We start from the raw sequence: 27781 nt of genomic DNA, 5'->3' as shown, positions 1-27781 counted from the left end.
TATACAGACTGCAAGTGTTTAATAATGAAAATAGCGACTGCTCTTGTCTCCGTGAATACAGTAAGAAACGATGGTAACTTTAACCACATTTAACAGTACATTAGCAACATGCTAACGAAACATTTAGAAAGACAATTTACAAATATCACTAAAAATATCATGATATCTTGGATCATGTTAGTTATTATTGCTCCATCTGCCATTTTTCGCTGTTGTTCTTGCTTGCTTACCTAGTCTGATGATTCAGCTGTGCACAGATCCAGACGTTAATACTGGCTTGTCTAATGCCTTGAACATGGGCTGGCATATGCAAATATTGGGGGCGTACATATTAATGATCCTGACTGTTACGTAACAGTCGTTGTTATGTTGAGATTCGCCTGTTCTTCGGAGGTCTTTTAAACAAATGAGATTTATATAAGAAGGAGGAAACAATGGGGTTTGAGACTCACTGTATGTCATTTCCATGTACTGAACTCTTGTTATTCAACTATGCCGAGGTAAATTCAATTTTTGAATCTAGGGCACCTTTAATGATACCAATGAGTCAATTTTATTCTGGGGTCCTTGAGGATGGTTCCAAATATGACGGGGGACCATTACTCAAAAAAGGTTGAGATTCACTGCTCTAATGTATACTCTATTTTTTCTAAACATTTTCTTTAGGAATATCATATTTTATCCATTAAGAGAATGATACTATAATCTTACACCAATATTTTATGCACCCTGTTTGCTTAAAATTGTTCAGCTGAACACAAAGGACGATATTTGGAAGAATGTAAGTAACCAAACAGATCTCACCCCAGCTGATACCGTAGCATTTATTTTTCCTACTATGGTAGTAAATGGGGGGTGATCTGTGTTTGGTTACTGATGTACTGACTGGATTTTGGCGGACTGTTTTATAGTTGCGATTGTCTCCTGTAGACTTTACCTATAACTACAAACTGAGCCTCAAGAAAGAAACAAAGCACAAGGGAGTCTTCTACGTCATTTCCTGAAGATCTTCAACCTGTGGGCGGGTGAGTATTTATGGTTTAGGCAGAGACATAGCCATCATTTCAGAAGTGAGGGGCACAGAAATGTCAGGCATAATACCAGTTTTATTATCTGATTTTTTTTATTTTCATTTTTTTCATCTCATCTCTTGCTTTTAATTTGAAATCAATTTGCTTTTAATGAGAAATTAAATAAACTACTGAACAATAATCAATATCTATAATATTTTTTCATATATTTTATGACAATATTATGATTGGTTTATGTACTATAAACAGTAGTCTTTATGGATTTTATACAATGTAAAATAAAAGATCACAGAATAAGGCCAAAAATATGCAGTACCTGTCGAAAGTTTGGAAACAATCGATTAATGTTTTTGTCTCTTCTGCGAACCAAGGCTGAATTTGTTTAATCCAAAATTCAGTAAAACAGTAATATTGTGAACAAAGATAGGTGCACAAAGAAGAAGAATCAAATAAACACACACACACACACACACATATATATATACACTGTATATATACAGAAGGCAAACAAAGGGAGAAACTAACAAGACACACCTGAAACAAGGACATTAATCAAATTAGAAACCATGACAACTAAATAAACGAAACAAAGGAAGACACAAACAGAACAGAGTCCAAAACAGACAGACATGTGACAGTGAAATAGTATTACAATTTAAAACAGCTGTTTTTCTGACACAGTTTAACTCTGAGATCTTGTCATATTTTATTACCATTTTTTGAAACTATAGAGAATAAACTGAATTAATTAAATTAATGAAATTAATGAAATGCATAAGGTGTCTGAATAAATTTTGGTTTGACTGTATGTAAAATATCTTTGCAAATCTCAACATCTACAGTGCATAACATCATCAAAAAGTTCAGAGAAACTGGAGAAATCTCTGTGTGTAAAGGACAATTGAACTGTTCACTGAACTTTCTATTCATCAAAGAATACAGAAAAATTAAGTGTATCTGTCACGTTTTGAGTTTGATTGTTCACTTTTTGAGTTTGTTCTGAATATGTGTTTCTATTCATTCATTGAGTTCCAAGTTTTATTGCTCTGTTAATTTGCTCTATTTAGGCCTTGTATTTCAGTCTGTTCTTCGTCAGTTCTCCATTGTGTGTACTTCTGTTTGTTTCTCAGTCAAGTGTATTGTTTATAGTTATTGTTAATAAACCATTTTCTGCCGCACTTAGATCCTGCCGCATCCTTTGCTGTAACCAAGTGTGACAATATCACGGTTTCTACAACAATTGATAACACTGATGTGGTTGAAAACACTGCATATTTGTGATATACGAAAAGCGTTGCACGCGTCCGTCTCTCGTTTAGCGCCAGCCAAAGCGTACAATCACATTTGAATTTGGCAGCTGATCACGTGATGCACTGAACGTTCTGATCACACCGGTGTTAAGGGTTCAGAATAAAATGACAGGTCATGCATCTTGTCTCTTTGAATTAAAATCTAGATTTATTTGTTCACTGTATGTGAACACACTTGATGAATAATCATATAGGGTTAAAGGTGAAAGATAAAAAAAGACACACCAAGTAACATATAATCATAATGAACTTCACAGAAGAGAAATTATACATACTTTCATGCATGTAGTAACCTTTTCCAGAAAATTACCATTTAGAGATGATTTGTAAATAGGACATTTTGAAAAATACATTTTTGGATGAAAAGTTGTAATATTACTGATCAAATAATCAATTATAGTGTAAAACTTTTGCAGTTCATAAAGCTTACACTACGTCCTACGCCTTCCCTATTTCTGGAAAAAACTGATGCGACGCCAGTTTACACTTTCTTCGTAACTTGAATACAGAAGGCAGTCTGGCAGAAGCTAGATATTGGACTTCATAACTTGTTAAATATGGATATATATATTTTTTACACAAATGCATCGCTTCGTTTCAGAAGGCCTTTATTAATTTCCCAGAGCCGTGTGGAGTACGTTTATGATGGATGGATGTGGATGGAGACACTCATACTCGTGAACCGTTTTCACTACCATTATAAAGCTTGGATGTGTCCGGATATTTGTCAGTATTTCTCCAGCTGTGTTCATCAGAAAGACGATAGTCGTATACACTTAGAATGGCTTGAGGGTGAATAAAGCTTGGGGTAATTTATCGTTTCAAAGTGAACTAATCAAGCAAATTTTATTTATATAGCACTTTTCTAAACAAATTAATGCAATTCAAAGTGCTTTACAGACAAGAACGAACCAATAAATACAGCAATTAATAAAATTAAAAAGAACAAAAAAATAAAAAAATAAAAATAGACCCATTAAAATACATTAGTTTATAAAGGTTCAAATATGAAATATAAGATACAACATTAAAAATGAAGCAAAACACATGAAGTATAAAAAGGTTTTAAAACTGGTTTCTGTTTGGACACTGAACTAATGAAGTGCAGTAAAAGATAAGTAAGTAAATAAATAAAAAAAATAATTAAAAAAATTACAAAAAATAATGAAAGGCAACTGAAGAATAAGCGGCCTGGGCTGCAAGTCCCGAACTATCACACCAGAGTCCTGATATAACAGCAGAACAAATGTAGACAAGAAACGTATTCAACTAACACTGAGAAGGCCAAACAAGACCTGAAAAACAAGACTAAATAACCTCAAATCAAACCAACTAACAAGGAACAGGGAACTGACAGTAACAGAAACCGAATGGAAACACGGGTGATTTAGACTGAAAAATGTACAGAGCCAGATAATTACCCTCTTGTTGAGCAATACACTGTCTAACCAGAAACCAGTTTTTCTTCCAGAAAAAATGTTTTAAGGAAACATTTCCTAAAAAAAGTACTATAAATATGACCAAAGAACGCAGTTGGCTTCAGACTTCAACTGAAGACATTACCAGACAACTTCTGAACATAACGAATACACACAAGGTGAGACACCACTTTAAAATGATACGGACAGGTAATGTTATGACATGAATGTTATGAGCTGATCTGAACAGTATTGCATGAAGACTCAAAATGCATTAGGAATAAACATTATGTCTTCAGACTAATCAGATGCATATGTCATTTCACCACAGCCAATGGTTAAACATTATTTATTGGATTGTATTCAGTAAAGGAAGGATTTATGCCTTTATTTGTTTTTGAGTTTTTTAAACACTGAATTAGATTGCATTTTAAGGAATTTTATGTGAGAACTAATGAAATCAGTAACACGTAAAAAGAATTTCAGAATGATGACGTAGTCATTATTAAACTTCATATGTGTAAATCATCATTGTTCATTGTTCTTTACTGCAGTCATGGCATCAGAGACCATTGAAGTGGCAGCTCTGGGAAGACCTCTGTATCCTGGTATGCTGTATGACTGCCGCAAGGATGCCTTCATTCCAGGTGCTGTACCTACTAAAATGATTGTTATTCCTTTTTCACCCAAACATGAGTCAACAAAACAGTACATGTGTGGTCATTTTGAGACAAAAGATGAAGCACAAAAATATTGGCATGCTTGCTTCAACAGTTCATTGCGTCCTCATACGTAACTGTTAAAGCCATTTCTCATTTCAGGTGTTACTCTGTGGGATAAGAAGTCACTGAGTGAAGATTTGGACAGTCATCCACAGCCCATGACAGATTTGAAGTTCAGCAGCTCTGACTCTCTCTCTAGTAAGTCCAGTCTCCTGGATGTGAGCGCTTCCCTGAAGGCCAGCTTCTTGGGAGGACTGGTGGAGGTGGGAGGATCTGCCAAATACCTGCGTGACACCAAATCCTCAAACCAACAGTCCAGAGTTACAATGAATTACAGTGAAACCACCAGTTTCGACCAGCTGACCATGACCCAGCTGGGCTCAGCTCATATCACCTATCCTGAGGTGTTTGACCAGAAAACTGGTCATGGGTGTAACGTACGGAGCTCAGGCCGTCATGGTGTTTGATCGGACAGTTTCAGAAGAGGAAAACAAGCAGAAGATTGAGGGAGAACTGAATATCATGGTCAACGCCATCCCTGAATTTTCTTTTGATGGAAAAGGACATTTAGATATGACAAATGATGAAAAGAAAATGGCTGAGAGCATCTCCTGCACATTTTATGGTGACTTCTGCCTTGATGAGAACCCCACCACTTTCATGGAGGCCCTGGATGTGTACAAGAAGCTCCCCAAAATACTTAAGAAGAATCCAGATAATGCAGTTCCAATAAAAGTCTCTCTCTATCCTCTTTCTCTTCTGGATACAAAAGCAGCTCAGTTGGAGAGAGAAATCACCACACGTCTGGTTTCCAACACTGAAGATATAATAGAGGGGCTGTTAGAGGCAGAGAGGAGATGTAATGATCTCTCAAATAACACACTGGTTAATGTTTTCAAAGACATCAAAGAGAGGCTCAGTTCATTTCAGGACTGTCTTAACATTTACAAAATGGTGCTCATGAAAGCTGTGGCCAAGGTCTTGCCTGATATATGAGGAGGAGAGATGGAGGAAAAGTCACTGGAAGACATCCTGAAGATCCACTACAGCTCCCCTTTCAATGCTGACATGCTTAACCAGTGGTTAGATCAGGCAAAGTCTGAACTTAACCTCTTGAGTTCTCAAACCAAGAAGCTGGAGGGAATCAAAACTGAAGATGCAGACAGTCTCAACATCCTCCTCCTTAATCCTGATATTGATGTTTTGGTGTGCTTGACCTTCACATCTCTGAAGTATGAACACCCGTATCTTTCAACCCTGAAGGAGTTTCTGAAATATGTTGAGTTTAAAGAGCTAGATGAGGGAATGAAACCGTGTTCTCTCACGTTAGCATCAAAAGAGTGGTTTAACAATCTTAATGTCATCTTAAAGATGAGAGAGAACTTATCTCTTTTCAAAAGATTTTCAGAGGCTAACAAAGATGAAAAGAGATACCGATTCATTTTATCTGCCATTTCCGATCCATCCCATCCTGGCTCCTCCATCTATCTGTATGAAAAAGGGCAGCTGACAGACACACAGTTCCAGCCCGTGTCGAAGCCTCCCCGACCAGAAGTGAAGGAAGTGAAGGAGCACAGTGTGTCCCTGAAACTGCAGAAGTCCCCGACTGGAGAAACTGTGCAGTACAGAGTGGAGTACAAGCTGGTGAAAGCAGATTCTGGCTCTGAGGAACAGTGGCTTGTCAGAAACACACCTGATGAAGACTTTACTCTGACTGGATTGGAGTTTGAAAAGCATTACTTGATCCGCTACAGGATTGTGGGTAAAGTGGGAGTGAGTGAAGCCAGTGACACTATCAGCCCCAGCCCCATAGGTAAGTGTCATATACAATTATTATATATATATATATTTTTTGCATTAATCTTTATTTAAAAAAAAAATGTAATTAAATAAATATTTAAATAAATAATTAAATAATTAATTAAAAAAAATACACAGACAATGATTGTATTGACAACCATTTCCTAACAGGTGTGGCTATTAATAAACTTGTAACATGTTGAAAAGTGTCTGTCAAAAATAAAAACATCTGTATAATAGAAGAAGATATTATCAAATATCATAACACTATCAATTTTTTATAATATTAACAGTGTAACAAATTAGAACATGTCTGAACATTTGATACCACAGTGTTTTAACATTCTTCTACAATATATATATATATATATATATATATATATATATATATATATATATATATATATATATATATATATATATATATATATATATATATATATAATATATATATATATATATATATATATACACACACACACACACACACACACACACACACACGTACTGAGGGTCACTGTGGTGGACAATAGGGAAACACACACATTACACACATTCACCTGCTGTCTCTCAGGCTGTGGCACGTCCACACGTATCTCGCAGCCAGTGCTGCTGTCGGTCCCTCTCCTAATATTATCTTTATTTGCTCTACTTCACTCATGGCTGTAAAGTTCTTTATTACATTACTGAATTTGGTGAGGTAGAGATCTCTAATTGATATGTATTTGTGGCAGTGAAGGAGGAAGTGTGTCTCTGTCTCGATCTCTCCTGTCCTGCAGTGAACACACACCCTTTGCTCTCTGGGTAACCAGCTCTTTCTGTGTCTGCCGGTCTCGATGGCTAGACTGTGCTCACTGAGCCTGTACTTGGTCAGGATCCGTTTCTGCTTTGTGTCTTTGACACTTTAGAGATATTCTTCTAATTCATAATTTGATTTTAGACTTCGATAGAATTGTAATTTACTTTGTGTTTTAGTTTCCTCATCCCAATGTGAAAATTCAATTCAATTCAATTCAAATTTATTTGTATAGCGCTTTTCACGATACATATCATTTCAAAGCAGCTTTACAGAAAATGGATGTCAACATTACAATTTAAAGAATGTAGTTAGCAAATAATATACTTTAGGTAATTAATTACAATCACTGTTAGCAGTTTAACTGAAGGTAGAAGCAAAGAGCTCCTGGAAAATGAATTACATTAACAATAAATTAGGATATAGAGATTGTGCAATGTGAATGTTGATCCAGATGATTGCGTCTTCTGAAGTCCTCGCAGGAGCTGGCGCCGTCTCTTCACAGGTGATGGTCGTCTGAGGTCTTCTTAAGAGGCTGGATCCAAACTGAAGCTGATGGACGAGTGTCCCGAGGTAAAACAGAAAAGCAAAAGGAGAATAATTAGCGTAGCTGCTGTTCATAACTTTAAGCAAAGATAGTCATGTGCAGTTGATCTGGTATGAGATGCATTATGTGAATGCTTGGCTAAAGAGATGCGTCTTTAATCTAGATTTAAACTGGGTGAGCGAGTCTGAGCTCCTAACATTATCAGGAAGGCTATTCCAGAGTTTAGGAGCCAAATGTGAAAACGCTCTCCCTCCTTTAGTGGACTTAGCTATCCTAGGTACAACCAGAAGTTCAGAGTTTTGTGACCTTAGAGAGCGTGAAGGATTGTAGGGCGATAGAAGATCGGTTAAGTACACAGGAGCTAAACCATTTAGAGCCTTATAGGTCATTAGCAATACTTTATAATCGATACGGAACTTAATAGGTAACCAGTGTAGAGATGATAAAATTGGTGTTATATGATCATATTTTCTTGACCTGGTAAGAACTCTAGCAGCTGCATTTTGTACTAATTGTAGCTTATTTATTGATGAAGCAGGACAACCAGCTAATAATGCATTACAGTAATCTAGTCGAGATGTCATGAAAGCATGAACTAACTTTTCTGCATCAGAAATAGATAACATATTCCGTATTTTAGCAATGTTTCTGAGGTGGAAGAAGGCTGTTTTTGTAACATATGAGATATGATTTTCAAAGGACAAGTTGCTGTCTAATATAACACCCAGGTCTTTAACTGTCGAGGATGGAGTAACAGTACATCCTTCTAAATGCAGATTGTAGTCTGAGAGATTCTGTGTACAGGTTTTTGGTCCAATAAGTAATACTTCAGTCTTATCTGAATTTAATAGAAGAAAATTACTAGTCATCCAATGTTTTACTTCTTTAACACACTCTGTCAGTTTGGATAATTTAGAGATTTCATCTGGTCGTGATGAGATATATAACTGAGTATCATCGGCATAGCAGTGAAAACTAATTCCATGTTTTCTTATAATATTGCCGAGTGGCAGCATGTATATTGAAAATAGCAGAGGGCCTAACACCGATCCTTGCGGCACTCCATAGTTTACTATCGTGATCTTAGATTTTTCCCCGTTTATATAAACAAAATTGTGACGGTCTGATAGGTACGACTTAAACCACCGTAATGCCTGTCCCTGAATACCAATGTAATATTGTAGTCGATCTAGGAGTATTTTATGATCTATAGTGTCAAACGCAGGGGAAAAGAGGGTACCTCTAAGGGAATGTGGTTAGGGGGCCCAAAGAAACCCCAGCCAGTCACTTGCCAGGGGAACATAATCGACCCTGATTGCCACCAGGGAGGCCGACTTGGTCTAATTACAGTAACCTAGTCTTGGCCAACAACCTGTCTGATCACAGTCTCAATTCACATTCCTCAGAGAATATATCCAGTAAGAGTGTCTGCAAAGAGGCAGTAACTAACTCAAACCAGAGCGTAGAGACGGGCATCCTGGAGTGCAGGACTCAGCTTAGCGCTTTTTACCCTTACCAATGAGGGGAGTAACACTCTGCTCAATCCTAGAATCTACTCAGCGCTTGATTATTTGCACTGAGGCTGTGTCTACTCTGAAGGAACCCAACAAGGGGAGTACAACAGGGAGGCCTCAGAGAGGAGTACTTGGCCTGACAACTCTGATAAGAGGAGGCCAGAACTAGGAAAAACTACAATCACAAAACAGGGGTAGTATAAAAAGGGCGTAAATGCTACTAGCAGACCGCCTAAACCCTAGTTCTTGCCTAGGCCAGCTATAGCTGTGGGCCTATAAGGCCAACACATAAGCATAGATCTGCCTGGGGCTAAGAAACAACAGCCTCTACCAACGACTCTCAACTGAGAGGAGGCAAACTCTGAGAATACTAAATTTCTACAGTAAAGCTTAGATGACAAAGCTCAACCCAAGCACACAATGTCAGGCAGCCTGTAAGGCCAACGCTAAACATACATACATCTGAAGTTAGTGAAAACTAATCTGAAAACTCTAGCATTTATCAGAGGAGAAAGCTAATTAACCATAAGGTGGCTAACAGTGCGGCTTAGTTAATGCCGACATCTGAATACATATGAATGGTAGCTTCAGTGTCTGCAAATTCTGCAAAGAATAAAGCCAACACATCCATAAAGGGGACTAACAAAGTACTACCCTAATAATAAATCATTCCAGCCAACCTAATGGAACTTCAGGGCCCGCCTATCACAAGATAGTTGCACTCATCTCGTCAGTCGGAGGCGTCGACACGTACCCATACTCACTCCATCAACATTAGCGAATTAAACTGCTGATGTTGATGAATGCGAGCTGAATACAGGTTTGTCCATGCCCTCTCAATCTCAGTATGAAGATTAAGAAGGAATGGAAAGCTTACGGTGGCTGGAGGATTATGGCAAAAAAGGAACCGTTCGTCGAACCGTTCGTTTCTTTCTTAACCTGCTCCAATGGCAACTGCAGTCTGCCAGAGGTGGGCCTATTTTAATCAAAGAAGTAAAACAGGCCCACAACATTAAAGATCCAGCAGTATATTTCATTGTACACATGGGGTACTTTTTATACATGTGTGCACCAAACCCATCTGGTGGGTTTGCTGCCAAAAAACTCTTTTTTTAGTTTCATCTGACCATAGAAGCCGGTCCCTTTTGAAGTTCCAGTCGTGTCTAACAACTTAATATGCTGGAGATTGTTTCTGGATGAGAGCAGAGGATTTTTCTTGAAACCCTCCTGAACAACTTGTGGGGATGTAGGTGCTGTTTGATCATTTTTAGGCTTTCTGAGACTCAAGACTCAACTAATCTCTGCAATGCTCCAGCTGTGATCCTTGGAGAGTCTTTGTCCACTCAAACTTTCCTCATCACTTCACATGTAAATATGAATGGGAATATACTTTATATAGTGTATAATGAGATATTTTACTCATAAAAAATTCTAGGGGTGCCAATAACTGTGCCAACATGTTTTGGAGAAAAACATTTATTTCATAATGTGATTTTCCCCCAACTTGTAATTATTTTCCTTCAATGAAAGGTTAAATATTTGCTAATTTTATGAATTAAAGATCAAAAGAATAAACAATGCAGATTTATTTTAACAGTCATCTTTGATCATATTTACCAAGGGTGCAAATAATTCTGACCACCACTGTGTATATATATATTATATATATATAATTATTTTACTGGTAAATATTACTTATAATCATTGCTAATAATGATAAAATATATAATTATATAATACATAGGTTAGAATAGTATATACATACTATAGTTAAGGGAACGTAACATTGGCCATTAACCCACATGTCAACAGCTTCGTTCGGTCCTTTGTGTTTAAATGGAAGACTTCACACTGAGGGTCTGTGGCCTGTTTGCAACCATCCACATGCCCTTCAGTTTAGGGGTGAATGTTGTGGGACACTTGTTGTTTTTGCTCACTTTTTATGATAAATCAAATTGAAGGAAAAAGCGGGACATTCTTTAAAACGCTTAACATGAAAAATGCTGGCGTAAGATATTGGAGGAACAAATTCAGTAGTCTACTACACAGCTTATAAATAAAGCATGTAGGCTACAGACAGGCAGATGAGCCCAGATTATGAACACAATTAATTACACGTTTAAGCATTTTCCTAGAAATACCGTAAAAAATAAAGAAAACACTTGATGCATAAAGACAGTGATGTTAAAAGACCAACAAAGCTTAAGCAGGTCAGGCCGAATATGAAGGCAACACTTACACGTTCAGCGCTATAAACCGATAGAAATGCTAAACATAAACATATTGTACTTCCACTTTGTTTACGTTGCCCTTGTCTTAACAATAGATGCTGTTGATGACAAGAAATGTGTGAGAAAATAGTTTTACCCTGGTTGTTGTTTTAGTGGGATTAAACCATGTAAAGCATTAATGTCCAGCGACACGGCCGTAATGCATTGCTTTCAGTGAGAATTGAGGAACATTTCATGTCAAACCTCCACTGAGGCAAAGGGCAAAAGACTTGTTGAATTGTAATTATGATATTTTATTGCTTGTACTGATTTTAGCATTTAAAAAAGGCTCATATTCACACTGAACCATGACTGTAACACAATGTATTAATCATTATTATTTTTTTCTCTCCAAATCCAAGGAAATTGTGGTCTCCTTTCTCATGACTGTCCAGTACACTACATAGTTATTAAACCAGTGTGTGAACTAGAATTTGGGAAGATAAACTGCTACCAATACCAAATAAAATAACAGTAAAATAACAGTATCCATAATTAGATTAATGACAATATATCTAGTATTTTAATGCAGGATAATTAAAATGATGCAACATATTTACAGAAGACCATGGAGTGACTGTAAAACACATTAATTTCTAGATTGACAGTGGAGCGAATAGATAAATCAGGATTAATTTTATCCTGGTTGTTATCCTGCTCTGGAGAATAAATCTTCATAGTAATTAATAGCTTAATTTAGCCTGCTTTCATGCAACTGAGTCAGGGCTAAATTCAGCCAGGATAACTGTAAAATCCCAGCTTAATCCCTTATCCTGCTTTTGTGCAATACCCCCTGTTAAAAAAATGTGTCAATAAATCATTCATTCAAGAGATTCTTTCAAAAACACTGATTCATCCAGTAATGAAACAAGTGAAGTCTTAATGAGTGTCATTGAATCAACTGATTTATAAAAATAATTCATCCAAATTAATTAAACATATTAAATAGACTGCAGAAATTAACATTTTGTCAGAACCTCTAATAAACTGAAGTTCTCTGATATCTTTTTTCAATGCACTCTATAAATGAAACACAAGATGGCGCCAGTTGTTTGTATGAAATAAGATACATATTGCCATGGACAACAGTGAACATGTCTGAGTACTAAATACTGATGGACCAATCAGAATCACGTTATAGAGAGCCATATAATAAACGCCTCAATCAACTTTGATTTTTGGCCCTTCGTTTCATTGATTTTTAAACTGATGGAGCGCATTAAGGTTTCCAATGAGACGAGATTCTGTAATATAGGAGAAGATCCTAAATCAAGTTAAGATTTGTGAAGAATCCTGAATGAACTCATCAGATCTGAACTCAAGACTGAAGATAGAAAGATTCTGTAATAGATCCAGACCAGAGCAAAGCATGCTGAACTAAACATCCACTGCCCAGTTTCAGTTCATTCAACACAAATGATGAAGTAATCTTCAGTTTGACGTGTTTATGTGGATTTTATACAATTAAATCAGGACAGAATGTGCAGTAATTGTGTGGTTTTAACTAATTTTAATGAAGTTCATTTAACAAGCAGCCAAAATCAATTTTACTAGGGCTTGCATAGACTGCTCGAGTAGTTGAGAGATTGACTACTTCAACCACTAGTCGGCGCTGTCGGAAACAATCGACTACTCGAGCGTGCATTTTTTTATTTTTTTTAAAAAGAGAGATATTTCACAATATTGTAAATCTTTCCATTTTAAACTATGGTTTTAAACCAAAAAGGGGAGCCAATGGATATCACACAAGAAGCAACATGCAAACTTTGCGCAAGAGTTATGCCTTAACCTCGGTCAGTAGGCTATTCAAAGTGAACGTAAAAAGTGACAGAGCTGTCTGATGCTGCATTAATGGATATTCTCTCAGAGACGAATTTCAAAATAATATGCTGATAACGGTATATAACCATCTTAAATTCTATTGTTTTTCTTGTGGCCATACATATAGTGAAACAAATGATAATAATAGTATTTCGTGTTAATAGTATTTTTAAGTCGGTGCTTGAAGTAGCTCTTAATTTTCATTGATGACTGTAGTCAGTGTTAAACATTTGTGTTTAAAACATTTTCTAAGATGAGCTAATAGCCTAATCTTTTACTATCCTCACAGCACGTCAATTATGTGGTGATGTCCCTGCGACTTACTATTTTTCAACACCAGCAGGAGGACACCTTCTGTCTATTGACTCCCCCGAGTACCCTATTATCCTGGGTCACCCTTGACTGCGCAGACATAATCCCCATATCGATTGGCCCACTGGCACTATTCTAAGCTTGGGTTCCACTTGCCAACTCTCCTGCCTACTTCAGAGTCCCCAGCCCCTAGTTCTGAGTTTCTAGAGTCTGTTGACCTGTCCCAAGTCCCCAGTGTTTGTTCAAGGCAGTGTTCAACAAGTCCCGGGCTACCTCCTTATCACCTCACTGCACTTACGACTGTGCTATTGATCTACTCCCTGGCTCCTGCCCTCCCAGGGGTCGGATCTTCTCCTTATCTCCCCCAGAGCGCTCAGCTATGGATATCTACATTAAGGAGTCCTTGGCAGCCGGCATCATCCATGTCTCTACCTCCCCAACTGGGGCGGGTTTCTTCTTTGTTGAGAAGAAAGACGGGGGTCTTAGGCCTTGTATTGATTACCGGGGCCTCAACAAGATCACGGTTCGGAATCGATACCCCCTACCTCTCATGGCCACAGCTTTTGAGCTGCTTCAAGGGGCTTCCATTTTCACTAAACTGGATCTCCGCAATGCTTACCATCTTGTGTGGATCCGGCAGGGAATGAATGGAAGACTGCCTTCAACACCCTCACAGGCCACTATGAGTATCTCGTAATGCCGTCCGGGCTCACCAATGCCCCCTGCAGTATTCAAGCACTAATTAATGACGTCCTCAGGGACCTGCTTAATCAGTTCGTCTTTGTATACCTTCACGATATTCTCATTTTCTCAAGGTCATTGGAGGGGCATGTTAGCAGGGTTCTCCAGAGACTCCTTGACAATCACCTCTATGTAAAGCCAGAGAAGTATGATTTTCATGTTACCCGGGCTCAGTTTCTTGGATTCATCGTCACTCCTGGCCACCTGGAGTTGGACCCTAAGAAAATCGATGCAGTCCACAACTGGCCCATACCTACCACGGTCAAGGAGGCTCAAAGTTTCATTGGCTTAGCAGAGAAAGTTAATTAAGAATTTCAGCCCTGTGGTGGCCCCCTTGACGGTGCTCACCAAGAGAGGAGGAACCAAGATTCAGTGGGGTCAGGAGGCAGCAGGGGCCTTTGAGGATCTCAAGCGCCACTTCACTTCCGCTCCCATTCTTTTGATCCCTGACCCAGAAAGACCTTTCGTGGTGGAGATGGACAGAGGTGGGGGGGTAGGGGCCATCCTGTCACAGAGAGGTGAAGATGGAAAATTACACCCTTGCGCCTTCATGTCTCGTCGCCTGTCGGATGCTGAGCGCAACTACCACGTGGAGGATTGTGAGTTGTTTGTGGTAAAACTTGCCTTGGAGGAGTGATGCCACTGGCTCGAGGGGCTCAGCACCCCTTTCCAGGTTCTCACGGACCACAAGAACCTAGAATATCTCCAGCAGGCTAAGCGGTTGAACCCTTGGCAAGCTCGATGGTCACTGTTTTTTAATCGATTCCAGTTACTAAAACCTGTCTTGTCTTCTCCCTCGTTTACTCTTGTTAGCATTATCCAGGTCACCTGTGCCTTGTTTCTCCTAGGGTATTTTAGTTGTGTTTTTCCATTTGTTCCTCACTTGGTTTCTGAGTCTTGGCTGCGTGCTTCCTGCTTTGTTTCTCCAAGTCCTTCAAAGCTACCTCAAGTAAGGTGTTCTTAGTTATTTGATTGTTTATGTGCTCTAGTTTTTTTTTTTTTTTTACTCCCCTCGTGGAGTTTTTATTTTCCCATGTGGTTTTTTCATTATCTCTCATGTTATTAATTTCTCTGTCTTAGAATAACTTTTGTTGGATTTTTTTGTTTGCAAAAACCTTTTTTTTAAATAAACCTACATTGCCTGGAGTACTGCCTTGAGTGTTTCGTTTGGATCAAACATTACAGCCTCTGTGGCCTAGTGACAGATCTCTCTAACCACCACACCAAAGACCCGAGTTCTATCCCGGCTTGTGACAAAGAGTCCATGAAGTCAGACATACGGGTAATCGTGACAGTGAGATGTAATGTTATAGAGTCTCTTCATTACATTAATACTGTGTGTGTGATCATGATGAGTGACGGTGTGTATATGAGCTTTTCTCAAACTCTGTTTGTGTTGATGGAAATCAGTTTTTATTATAATGTCACATCAATCATTTATAATGTATGAGATTTGTTAAGCATATTTTAATCCAGGTGTATTTTAGGGGTTCAAGCGCTGAAGCTGCTGCATTATTGTGTTTGTACTGTTTTATCAATTATTGTTTTCTGGGTCATTCTACAGAAACGTCCACTTTTCTGTCCCTAGACTTTACAGAAATATTACACTTGAAAAACACTTTAGGATTACAATTTTTTATATTTTAATATGAAACAATATGTTATTTGAACAATTAAACTTTCTTGAGCCATCAGTGTGCAATATTTGTTTTTAAATTAATTATAAAAACTCCAAACACCACAGAAGTGCTCGTCCCCACAGTCATGAACAGAGGGAAAGTGCTTTATTTTGAGCTCACAAACAGGTTTTTCTACCATTTCAACTACAATAATGTATGCATTACTATCAAATATATAATGTAAATGTCATAAAAAACAAAAAAACAAATGCTGAATAAATATTATAAAATATTTGAATGTAGTTGTCCCCTGGTGTTGTGTGACTGGTGTTACCTTTAACAAAAATCTCTTATTTTTAAATAAATAATCACACTGATGACATCACTTGACTTCCTTCTTCCTATTTCCTGAAGATCAATGAAGAAAGGCCAATGGAAAGTCCTCTATCTCTTTTCAGTTATCAGAAATTTTAATTAGAAAATCATAATTTCATACGTAGCTTTTAGTTGAAGTCACTGCGTGACCTACTTTATTGTCAAGAAATTATAATACAAATGGACTAAACTACTTGATTTGGTGAATATATCATGATTGACAACATGTGGATTGATTCCTTGCAGCAGCCATTTTGTAAAATGCATTTTTCATGAAAAATGTCATTGGTGTCACCCATTTATAGATAAACTTTATTCAAAGCTATTCATTAAATTCTTTTGCATAAAATAGCACTAAGATTACATGATTCTAACTTCTCTTTCTCATTGTTAATCCTCCTTTGGTCAGATATGGCTAAATTAAGGGGATTTGGCTAAATTCAGTGCAGCGACTTTACAGACAGTTTTAAAATGTTGTTTATGATCTTTTTCTGACTGCTTTCACTAAGTGTCAATGATAAGTCTTTTATTGTATACCAAATGTAAAAATTTAGTCTCATCTACTTAATTATAGTTGAAGAATAAGGATCTTTGGTCTTGTGTATACGTCACTGGAGATTGATTGTGAAAACTGGTGTTACTGTTTTTTGTCTGTCACATTAAATAAAATGTGTCATATGTGACATGATAATAATTTTACATTCAATGAATTCTGCTACACTCAAGAATTAAGATTTAAAGGATTGCGTCATCACTTGTTCATAACTTTTTTTCAAATATTTTCATTGTTATAGCAAATACATGGTTGCACAACTGAATTAACATCATTCAATCACACTTTTAACTAACCTGATTAAAATAAAAAAAACACATAATCTCCTTATTTTTTGCATTATCATTATTATTCTGTAACTGCATGTGCTGAAAAAATTGAGAAATAATATTTCATAAAAAGGTTTAAAAATGCCAGAGAAGTAAGATAACACCAGTGACAAAAACATGGGCATGCAGTCTTTAAATAAATGCACAAAAAAAAAAAAAAAAACATTAATGTGTATTCATAAAGTCAAAGAGTAATATAATAATGTAGTCTAAGTTTAAATGTTAAAAAAAGTAATACATTTTAAGACATTTTGTCATACCAAAAGTGGACGTTTCTGTAGAATGACCCTTCTGTTTTAATCATGTTTGGGTGTCAGAAACTGTACTTCATAGAGGAAATAAATAAAAACATTCTAAACTGTTGGTCTAATTTGCTCAAACTCATGACAAAAGTCATAAAAACCCTGATAGATCAAAACACAGTGAAGATATTAAACAGTCGGAGTCACACATTTGTATGTATTGATCTGATTCTGCCCCATGTGGACAAACTCTTTTACTAATGAGAAAAGTAAACAGAATGATTATAAACAATTATGAAACAATTGTGAATAACAATTATGAAAAATACCACTGCGTATTTGAAGGATACAACATGAAGAAACAAATGACACAAATGGCATTTTTAGTCCATATCTTCCAATGTCTGGTACCTGATGGTGTTAACCATGGTGTCACGTGGATGGAAATATGTATGGAAATGATATGCAGATGAGGTTATGCATAGTAAAATAGGTGTTGTAAGCTCCATATATGGTGATTTCAGGGAGGAGCCGGTGGAGATGCACATTGATTACGCATGGTTTTATAAATCTGAAAGGTTTTGTGGGTTAGCAGAATCTAGCTTTTGTGCGTACATACACTTTTAAGATGAAATCTACAGAAACCCCACGCAATGTTTAACGCCTCTAAAAATATGGTTGACATCTTTTTTTTTTTTTTTTGCTTCATATTTGATGACTTTTCGTCATTTAACAGGGACAACTAGGTAAACATACATTTTTCACGATGACATATTTTCAGTGTCCTGTACACAGTCCTATACACATCGGTGACCCCAGGCTCATTTATCTGTATAAAACATATTAGAAATATAAATATTTTGCACGTATTTGTTTTGGATAATACTGAGGTCATTATAAAATGTAATTTTATCATCTACAAACAACTTTCATCTGCTTTAGGGCCCTAACCTATCATAACCATAACCATACCATTGCGAGGCGTCATAATTCTCACGAAAACAGATGATGAGAATCCTAATTTTGAGACATCCTGCTCAGAATGAGATTCTTAGTGTTTTCTCTAATGTTGTCTCTCAACCACAAGGGGGTGCATTACCTTTCAAAAATGGCAATTTATAATGGCCCCGCCCCCCACTTGAATGATAAGGTAAAGTTTTGGTGGTTCTCTGCAGTGGTTTCTAGTCTCAGAAACCCTCATTAGATGAACTGCTAGTTAAAAGTTTGATGCTTCAGTTGTGGTGTTGAGCAGATGCATTTTACAAAGTATTTGCAAAACGCTTCATTGGCAAAAACAAACAAACAAACAAAAAGGACCTGTTTGAGGTAAAAAGTGATCATCTAGAATAATTTCACTAATCACATCAGCACATGGGAAAGTGCAAACAAGTTCTAGTCAGGAGGAAAAAGTGCTTCCAGTCATTGTGTTCTTGCGTCTTCAATGGTTACCTCTAAAGAAAGACATGTACCCATCATCGCTTTGCAGCAGTTTATTTGCATGTGAGGCCATTTTGATGCAAAGCATCTGAAAGAACCATTTACTGGATCATCAAGAACTTCAAGTTGAGAAATTCAACTGCAATGAAGAAGCCTTCAGAACATCCCAGAGTGTCCAGCAAGCGGCAGGACGGTCACATCCTGAAGAGTCAATCCTGAACCATGTGCAGAGCTCAATATTGGCATCAGGTGTGCATCTGTAGGCTCAGTGAGGTCAAGACTTTTGGACAGTGGCTTGGTGAAGAAGGGCAGCAAAGAAGCCACTTTTCTCCAAGAAAAACCTCAAGGACAGTCTATAATTCTGCAAGTACAGCAAGGATTGGACAGCAGAAGACTGAAAGAAGTTATTTTTTCTGATGAAGCCCCCATCCGACTGTTTGAGACATCTGGAAAATGATTAGTGCAGGGAAATAAAAGGTGAAAGCTATCATGATGAGTGTCATGCCAACAGTGAAGCATCCTGAGACGATCCATGAGTGGGGCGGTCCCAAGGGAGTGTCACATTGACCCCAAACATACTGCATGTTATTACCCTTGATAGAAAATACATTTATTATATTATATTATATTATATTATATTATATTATATTATATTATATTATATTATATTATTAGAAAATACTGAGGTCATTATACAATGCAATTTTATAAATGTTTTATTTAAAGAGCTATTTGAGTAGTCAATGAAGAAACAAAGTACCTGATACATAAATATTTGGAAAATAAAATTATATTCTGTAGGTTTTTAATTGCGGGGGTCAAATTGACCCCACTGGTAAACCGGCGTCGCTGGTTTTTGAGGATAATAGGAGGGTTAAGTGACCTGTGCTTTATTATTTACATTTGTTCATTTAGCAGATGATTTTATCCAAAGAGACTCATGAAGGAATACAGTTTTAAAGAGGAAATGACATGATAAATGACAATACAAACATTGACCAGAAAAGTACAAGCTAAAACAAAGAGGAAAAGAAGAAATAGAGAGAAAAAGTTGTTTTTAAGTCACTTGCTGCTCCTTGATGTAAATGAAGAACTGATTCAGATGAGCTTCAACACAATCCTCATTCTGATGCTGAAAACTGATTATAAGGACAGATGAAGGTGAAGATGAGGGTGATGAGAGTCACAGACAGACTCCGGATGATGTTCATGTGCTTCAAGCGCCCAAAACAGCAGGACAATTGAGGGACTCAAACTCAACTATTAAAAAAGGTTCAAACATTCACTGATGCTCCAGAAGGAAACATGATGCATTAAGAGTCGGGGGTGAAAACTTTTTGAACAGGATGAAGATGTCACAATTTTTCTTATTTTGTTTAAATATCATTGTTTTTCATTTAGTACTGCCCTTCGGAACCAACGGAAGATATTTGCATGTTTCCTGGCAGAAAAATTAAGTACAATTTACCTTGATATTTGAATTCAAAAGTTTTCACCCCTCGACTCTTAATGCATCATGTTTCCTTCTGGAGCATCAGTGAATGTTTGAACCTTTTTTAATAGTTGAGTTTGAGTCTCTCTGTCGTCCTCAGTGTGAAAAGATGAATCTCAAAATCGTTCAGTCACTGCTGGAAAGAGTTCAAATATGCATCGATCCTTACAAGCATTTTAGCCCGCAACAATCACAAAAAAATTCCGTGTTTTTCTGGAGGGACTGACATATAGACCATGTCATGAAATGCCACTTACGTCTTGTAGAAATCATTGACATTGCGAACATGATGAGATATCAACCACCTCATGCACTTCCTGTCCAAAAAATACAATAAATCAGGATTGACTATAGGTGGGCTACAAACAGCCGGTCTGACCACGAGCTAAATCGTGTCTACGCACAGCCTAAGCAATATAACATGTCAAAGATGTGAAACCAAACACCTTGTAATCACTGTTGACTTCGCTTACATGATGCAATATCATACAACTCGCAAATTATTTTGGCAAAAACGACATGTAACCAAATGAAATAATATATAACCCCAGTAGCATATTAATATTGAAGTAAATTATTTGGAAAAACATGTTTAAATTTTCACCATTTTGCATAGGCTATATTAACTGCACACAGAAAAAATACATTGTTCGATGAATATTTAGGAACTAATTCCCTTAACATCTATCATGCGTGTATATGAATTTTCTATCAGAAATATTTCGATAGTTTCATATTTTCTGTCTTTAAAGTCAAAATTCTTGTTCATAATTATTCCCGCCATAACGGGGGGTTGGGCTTTGGAGGGAAGTTCAGTGATTGGATGAAATCTGAACAGACTCTAAACCAATGGGCGACTGGCACTCTCCTATAAAGACAGTGTGTGCAGGATTGAGTTTTTGTTCTTTCATTGATAAAGTTACAGTAACTGAACTCCAGAATGAGCGGCAGAGGCAAAACCGGCGGCAAAGCGAGAGCGAAAGCCAAGACTCGCTCCTCCAGGGCAGGACTGCAGTTCCCCGTCGGTCGTGTTCACAGGCTTCTCCGCAAAGGCAACTACGCAGAGCGCGTCGGTGCCGGTGCTCCTGTTTATCTGGCGGCTGTGCTCGAGTATCTGACCGCTGAGATCCTGGAGTTGGCTGGAAACGCCGCTCGGGACAACAAGAAGACCCGCATCATTCCCCGTCACCTGCAGCTGGCGGTGCGCAATGACGAGGAGCTGAACAAACTTCTGGGCGGAGTGACCATCGCTCAGGGCGGCGTGCTGCCCAACATCCAGGCCGTGCTGCTGCCCAAGAAGACCGAGAAGCCCGCCAAATCCAAATAAACCAGCTCCAGTCTCTCATTACACCCAAAGGCTCTTTTAAGAGCCACTCATATTATCTGATAGAGAGCAGTTTTCATTATCAATGTTTGCAAATCTCAAACGCAGAGACTAACCTTAACGCAGTGGGAGAAATAATGACCCAAATTCAATAACGGATACAGGATATGCATGTGAAAACAAGCCATTTCACTGAATTGGTGCCACTTCTGTCCTCAGGACATTTTACGTCTAAATATGCTTGAAAATTAACTCTAAAATATATTAAGTGTTCTGAACATTACTCTAGCTGCAAACTTAAAAATGTATAATTTAAAACATTACAAACTAAAAATACAAAAAAAAAAAAAAACCTAAAAACCTGCTATCTAAACTTTATTATGAAATATAATCATTAAAATTTTTCAGAAATCTTATTTTTGCATTGTTGCGTGACTCCATATACCATCTGTTCTAAACAAAGAAATTTAATAAGAAATCCATAGTATGTTAAATAAAATACACATTTTAGTCGTGTCCCCAGGTTTTCAGTCCTGTTACCCTCACACATTTCCTCCTCTAAAACGCTCGGAACATTCCACAAGACACATTTTCAACAGGAAGTTGCATCATCTGGATCTTATGCAGGCCATGAGAAGACCAAAAGTAAGTCCTCTCATTTTAATTTCTGTATATTTGATGAAATTGTAACTATGACTGAGAGTGTCAATCTCAACGTACTGTCCTGTTACCTACATTATTTCTTAGATGTTATTTGTTTATTTTAAAAATATTAACTTTAGGTAAGTCACCAGTATTTGCTCAGTGTCCTCATGCTATTAGCATGTACTCCATGTGGCCATATGTCATGTTTTTGATCATTTTTGCTTAAAAACTCAATCCTGTTACTTTCAGTCCTGTTACTCATATGAAAAATAACAGGAGTGAGTTAAGAGTAACAGAAGTGAGTAGAGTCCTCTGTTTTGTTGATTTAATTGTGTGATTATTAGCTGATATAATACTATTCACATGTTTCATGAGTTTTACAGTTGAAATGACTTAAATTGTAGATTTTTAGGATTATTTTTACAGTGTGAATGACATACTTGCAGGGAGCCAGTCCACCACAATGTGACTTCATCTTTTTGTCTTTTTCTTTCTTATCTTTTGTAGAAGATGGAGACAACCTATACTTTGCAGGTGCCAGAAACACACACCCATGGCATGCTGCAAGAGAACGAGTGAAACGCACCCGCAACCGTCTTTCTCACACATATGGACACTCAGTCCTGTTACCCAGTGTTCATTCCTATTACAAAGTGTTCATTCATGTCTTGTGAACTAAATGCAAACATCTTTTATGTAATATAGCTTACTTTCTTGAGGTGAATACAAAGGAATTAATTAACATGCTTTTTAAACAGCACATGAGTTTTGGTAACAGGACTGAGAAAACTTGCATCCATCTTGTGCTTTGAAACCTTGTAAAAAATTAAATAAAGTTGCCTGAGATTGACCAATACATATTTTGAATAGTTAAATGTGTGTAAAATTAGATTCAGTGTTGAAAAAAAGATAAGAAATAAAGTTTAATTTTGGAGTTACAACAAGCAAATGTCACCCATTCGGAGGAATGACCCAAACATGATCCTCTAATGTGTCTAATAGAGATCATTATTATTAGAGATTATCATTAGGATTCACGCCCCCAAACCACCTATCCTAATATAGTTATGTTTACCAAGCTCTGATTATATATTTATTACATGAATAGATTATCCAAAATAAAAATCAATTCATATGGTCTTCAGGGGATGTCTGGAGTAACAAGTTTATCAGTGTTTCTCTAAGGAGGGAAACTCTAGTGTGTGTGACTGACTGCAGTGCTTTAAACAGACTGTCATGTGATTTAGTTCTGATCCGAGATCTGCACAATCACTGAATTAAGGGAGTATTTCAGCACAATAAACACAGCAGTGTGAGTGTAAGTCTGTGGGTGTGTGACACTGTCTGAACATAGCGGGAAACCCTCCGCGTGTTTGAAAAGAGAAAACGCGCAGTCATTGGCTAGCGGTCATGAGCACACGTCACACACTGGCCAATCACAGGCCTCCACATCCCCTCGCGACACTACGAGCTCGTGGCCGCGCGATGCTTTAAAAGCAGGAGTGAAACATCAAGCCGCCTTTCCAGCACAAGCAGGACAGAGAGAAGGAGAGTTGAGCAATGGCAAGAACCAAGCAGACCGCTCGTAAATCCACCGGTGGTAAAGCCCCGAGGAAGCAGCTCGCTACTAAAGCAGCGCGGAAGAGCGCGCCAGCCACCGGCGGCGTCAAGAAGCCCCATCGCTACAGGCCCGGGACCGTGGCTCTCCGAGAGATCCGCCGTTATCAGAAGTCCACCGAGCTGCTGATCCGCAAACTGCCTTTCCAGCGGCTGGTGCGAGAAATCGCTCAGGATTTCAAGACGGATCTGCGCTTCCAGAGCTCCGCTGTCATGGCCCTGCAGGAGGCCAGCGAGGCTTATTTGGTGGGTCTGTTCGAGGACACCAACCTGTGCGCCATCCACGCCAAGAGAGTCACCATCATGCCCAAAGACATTCAGCTGGCCCGCCGCATCCGCGGAGAGCGCGCTTAACCCGCATCAGCGCTTCACCCCAACGGCTCTTTTAAGAGCCACAAACCTGCTCTGAACGAGACCATTTCCAGCGACAATAATTATTACACGTTTTGGTATTATAGAGTCGAACCAAAGTGTCAAAGATAAATATATGCACGTTATAAAGCATGAGTTTTTTTTTTTTCTCCTTTTAAGCTCATGTTTTCACTTCAAGAATGAAATTGGAGGTGACTTTACTTTTATAAAGTAAAATAATGCTGTATATGTTAATACTCTGAGTGAATACATGCACAGAGTGATAATTCCTTATGTAACTTTACATTTTTATTATAGTAAGCATGGATAGCATATGCTGCACAATAATATGATTTTTTTTTCTAAATTTATTCAGGGACTATATATTAATTTAAAATGTACATCGGCAGTAAAGTATAAGTATCAAACGTAATTCAGCATTTTAGCATTGAAGTTTAGGGTCATGTGTCGCGGCGCTGGTTTCTGTCAGGTCCTGTAAGCAACCAATCTTCGGAGGATAAACATGAAACCAGGAGAAACTACACAAACCCAACGACTCTTTTAAGAGACACACTAATGATTAAACAATTGCAGTTATTTTCTGGTTAGAGAATCAACTTTATTAATGAACTCATAAATATAGTTTCACAATGATGTGTCGAGACTGTCAACAGCATCTTCTCATTATCTTTAACCAACATGATAGATGAAATATAATAGTTTAAATGGCGCACGGAGATCTTTATTACACGATGTTACGGTCTTTAAATAAGGCGTTTCAAAAAAATATTAGATCAGAAAGGACCGTAAGTTAGAAGTGTAAATGGAGAAAACAGAAAAGAAAAATTATTTTATACAAAAATGGGCGTTTATTTACTATTTTTGTAGTTTAAACAGGTCAACAACAGTTAAATAATGAAGAAAGAGTGTCTTATTTGTGTCTTTCCTCCCAAAGTCCATCAATGTGTCTATAAGAGGTTTTAAAATTTTACGATTTATTTTCTCAAACTAATGAATAAAAAGAGCGGGAAATGAAACAAAGGAAACTGGGGGGAGGGGTGTCGCTCAAACTGTTGGCGGTGGGCGGGGCTATCATTTAACAGCCTGTGATTGGCTCTCATTCAGCGCGTGATGCTTTGAGTTGTCCAATGAAACACGAGTTTATGGGTGTGGTCTATGAAAACAGGCAATCAGGTGATCCCGTCTCTCTGTGTAAATTAGCATATGGTAGAGAATAAAAGCCTCTGTGTCGCTCGTGAGTCACATTGATTCGTCAGTTCTGCGATCATTCAGCATCATGCCTGAACCAGCCAAGTCCGCGCCTAAGAAGGGCTCCAAGAAGGCCGTCACAAAGACCGCCGGTAAGGGAGGAAAGAAGCGCAGAAAGTCCAGGAAGGAGAGCTACGCCATCTACGTGTACAAAGTGCTGAAGCAGGTTCATCCTGACACCGGCATCTCCTCCAAGGCGATGGGCATCATGAACTCTTTCGTCAACGACATCTTCGAGCGCATCGCCGGTGAGGCGTCTCGTCTCGCTCACTACAACAAGCGCTCCACCATCACGTCGAGAGAGATCCAGACCGCCGTGCGTCTGCTGCTGCCCGGTGAGCTGGCCAAACACGCCGTGTCTGAGGGCACCAAGGCCGTCACCAAGTACACCAGCTCCAAGTAGAGTCCCCGAGACTCCCACACACCCAAAGGCTCTTTTAAGAGCCACCCATATACTCACACAAAAGAGGTTTTAACTTTAATGGAGCGTTTTGGGGATTTGTATTCGTTGTAATTACAACGTGAAATAATAAATTGACTTAAGTTTGTGTATTTATATCTAAGTGATATATATTTGGGGATTCTTAAAGAATAAATGTGGAAGACTGTGAACTAAATAAATTTGCAGACCCTTTTAATTCTGTTGCTTATAATAAATGTAGAAAAAGCCTTACTTTGTGTAAAGTTTATGCTGCTTAAAGCTATCATAAAAGCAAGCTCTTTAATTCTTTTAACTTCTGTTGCTTATCTTTTGGGCTGCTTTTATAAAATTAAATGCTTTACATTGTTATTGTAAGAACATAACCTAATTGCTGCTATTATTAATAAAATGTTTTTAATCAATGAAACAATAACTATACCAATCAAGTATTTTATTATATATTTTTGTTCCTGCAGATATAGATTTAAATCTTGTTTTAGTCAAGAAAAAATACACATTTTCCAAAATATGAAAATGAAATGTATAGTTTAAATACTATCAGTGTTTTCAAATGTTTGTTACAGCAACTTACAAATTGATGTTACAATACAGTCAGTTCAACATAAATAATTAGTAACATCGCTTCAATAAACTCAGAACAGATTTTCATGATTGTAGCAAAATATTGTAGGGGATCTACATAATTTTATTTGAAAGAGACTTTTATTTTTATTTTGCCGTGGGCGCCGCCATTACATGCGCATGAAGAGTGAATGGTGAAACGGTGGAGATGAGCTGTGATGCGTTGAAGAAGAATGCGTTGATTTCTCGGGTAGTTTTTAGTGTTGATGTTATGTTTAGACCAAGCGGCAATCTCCCCCAGTTTCTCGTGAAGCCAATACGGAAGTGACTTAAACTGCAATTCATCGACTGGCCGCTAGGGACAGGCTGCAGAAGAGAGCCTCATTGAGTCCCATGTTAAAATGGCCAATTTTAGAGCAGAGAATAACATGTTTACAGTTTGGTTCAAATTGTGGTTTTGGTCTATACTGCTAATGCTAATCTTCATGACAACTCTGAGGGGGGTGAATTGTTGTATAACTCATCTGTTTAAATTATATTAAGCCTTAAAGTTCTGCATAATTAAGGGCGTGGTCACTTGAGTGACAGGTAGATTGCGTTGCCATCTGTGAGCCGTCATGTTACCTCAGCTAATTCCAGCCGCTGAATTTGGCATCTCAGCCGTATTTGTGCTTTTTTCTGGATTATTTTATGCAATTATAAAATAATATATATACAATTATAAAATAATATGGCTTACCGCGTTAATGGTCGAGACAGATGTGCATCTGTGTACTACATTTGCTGCATGATGCGAAGATAAACAGAACACACGTTGTTGGATCATCTTGGCATTGGCTAAAAGTTTTGTTTGTGAGATTTACTATGGCTGGAGATTATGCTTCTCAAGACACCACAAACTCCGACAGCACTGCTTTGATATTATAACTAAAATTGCTGCATTTTGAAAAATTATACTTTGGACGCTGGCTCATTTTTTGTGAGATATATGATCATATACAGTTTTACAACATAAACGCTGCTCAGGTTGCATAATTTCTTGAAGAACGATGATGGAGAGCAGATCATTCAGAAGAAATGTGATGAAACAATGGATAATATACAATATTTAATGGATTAAACGCTTTTGTGGACAAAAAGTGCTGTTGTTTGTTTTTCAATGGACGCTCATGGACATTTTACCCAAGTGCCATGGATTGGATTCATTTCGAGATCACTATTTCATTATAAACGTATGAGGTCC

General features: G+C 37.7%; 3 protein-coding genes and 1 pseudogene across 3 annotated transcripts; all 4 read left to right on the top strand.

The window, feature by feature from the left end:
* Positions 1-3723: 3723 nt before the first annotated feature.
* Positions 3724-6580, top strand: LOC125254330 (annotated as a pseudogene).
* Positions 6581-21225: 14645 nt separating this feature from the next.
* LOC125254334 (histone H2A-like) lies at positions 21226-21706 on the top strand. The gene has a single exon (XM_048168922.1). The coding sequence runs from the start codon at positions 21270-21272 to the stop codon at positions 21654-21656; it is 387 nt and encodes a 128-aa protein (XP_048024879.1). The 5' UTR covers positions 21226-21269; the 3' UTR covers positions 21657-21706.
* A 2099-nt stretch (positions 21707-23805) lies between these two features.
* On the top strand, positions 23806-24416 carry LOC125254332 (histone H3). The gene has a single exon (XM_048168921.1). The coding sequence runs from the start codon at positions 23859-23861 to the stop codon at positions 24267-24269; it is 411 nt and encodes a 136-aa protein (XP_048024878.1). The 5' UTR covers positions 23806-23858; the 3' UTR covers positions 24270-24416.
* A 1106-nt stretch (positions 24417-25522) lies between these two features.
* Positions 25523-26152, top strand: LOC125254335 (histone H2B-like). The gene has a single exon (XM_048168923.1). The coding sequence runs from the start codon at positions 25564-25566 to the stop codon at positions 25936-25938; it is 375 nt and encodes a 124-aa protein (XP_048024880.1). The 5' UTR covers positions 25523-25563; the 3' UTR covers positions 25939-26152.
* Positions 26153-27781: the final 1629 nt, after the last annotated feature.

Source organism: Megalobrama amblycephala, linkage group LG19 (genome assembly GCF_018812025.1).
Source record: "Megalobrama amblycephala isolate DHTTF-2021 linkage group LG19, ASM1881202v1, whole genome shotgun sequence".
Classification (NCBI taxonomy): Eukaryota; Metazoa; Chordata; class Actinopteri; order Cypriniformes; family Xenocyprididae; genus Megalobrama; species Megalobrama amblycephala.
This window is presented reverse-complemented; position numbering and strand designations above follow the sequence as displayed.

Excerpts from the sequence above, each read along its gene's own strand:
- LOC125254334 (XM_048168922.1), top strand. The coding sequence starts at position 21,270 with ATGAGCGGCAGAGGCAAAACCGGCGGCAAAGCGAGAGCGAAAGCCAAG.
- LOC125254332 (XM_048168921.1), top strand. The coding sequence starts at position 23,859 with ATGGCAAGAACCAAGCAGACCGCTCGTAAATCCACCGGTGGTAAAGCC.
- LOC125254335 (XM_048168923.1), top strand. The coding sequence starts at position 25,564 with ATGCCTGAACCAGCCAAGTCCGCGCCTAAGAAGGGCTCCAAGAAGGCC.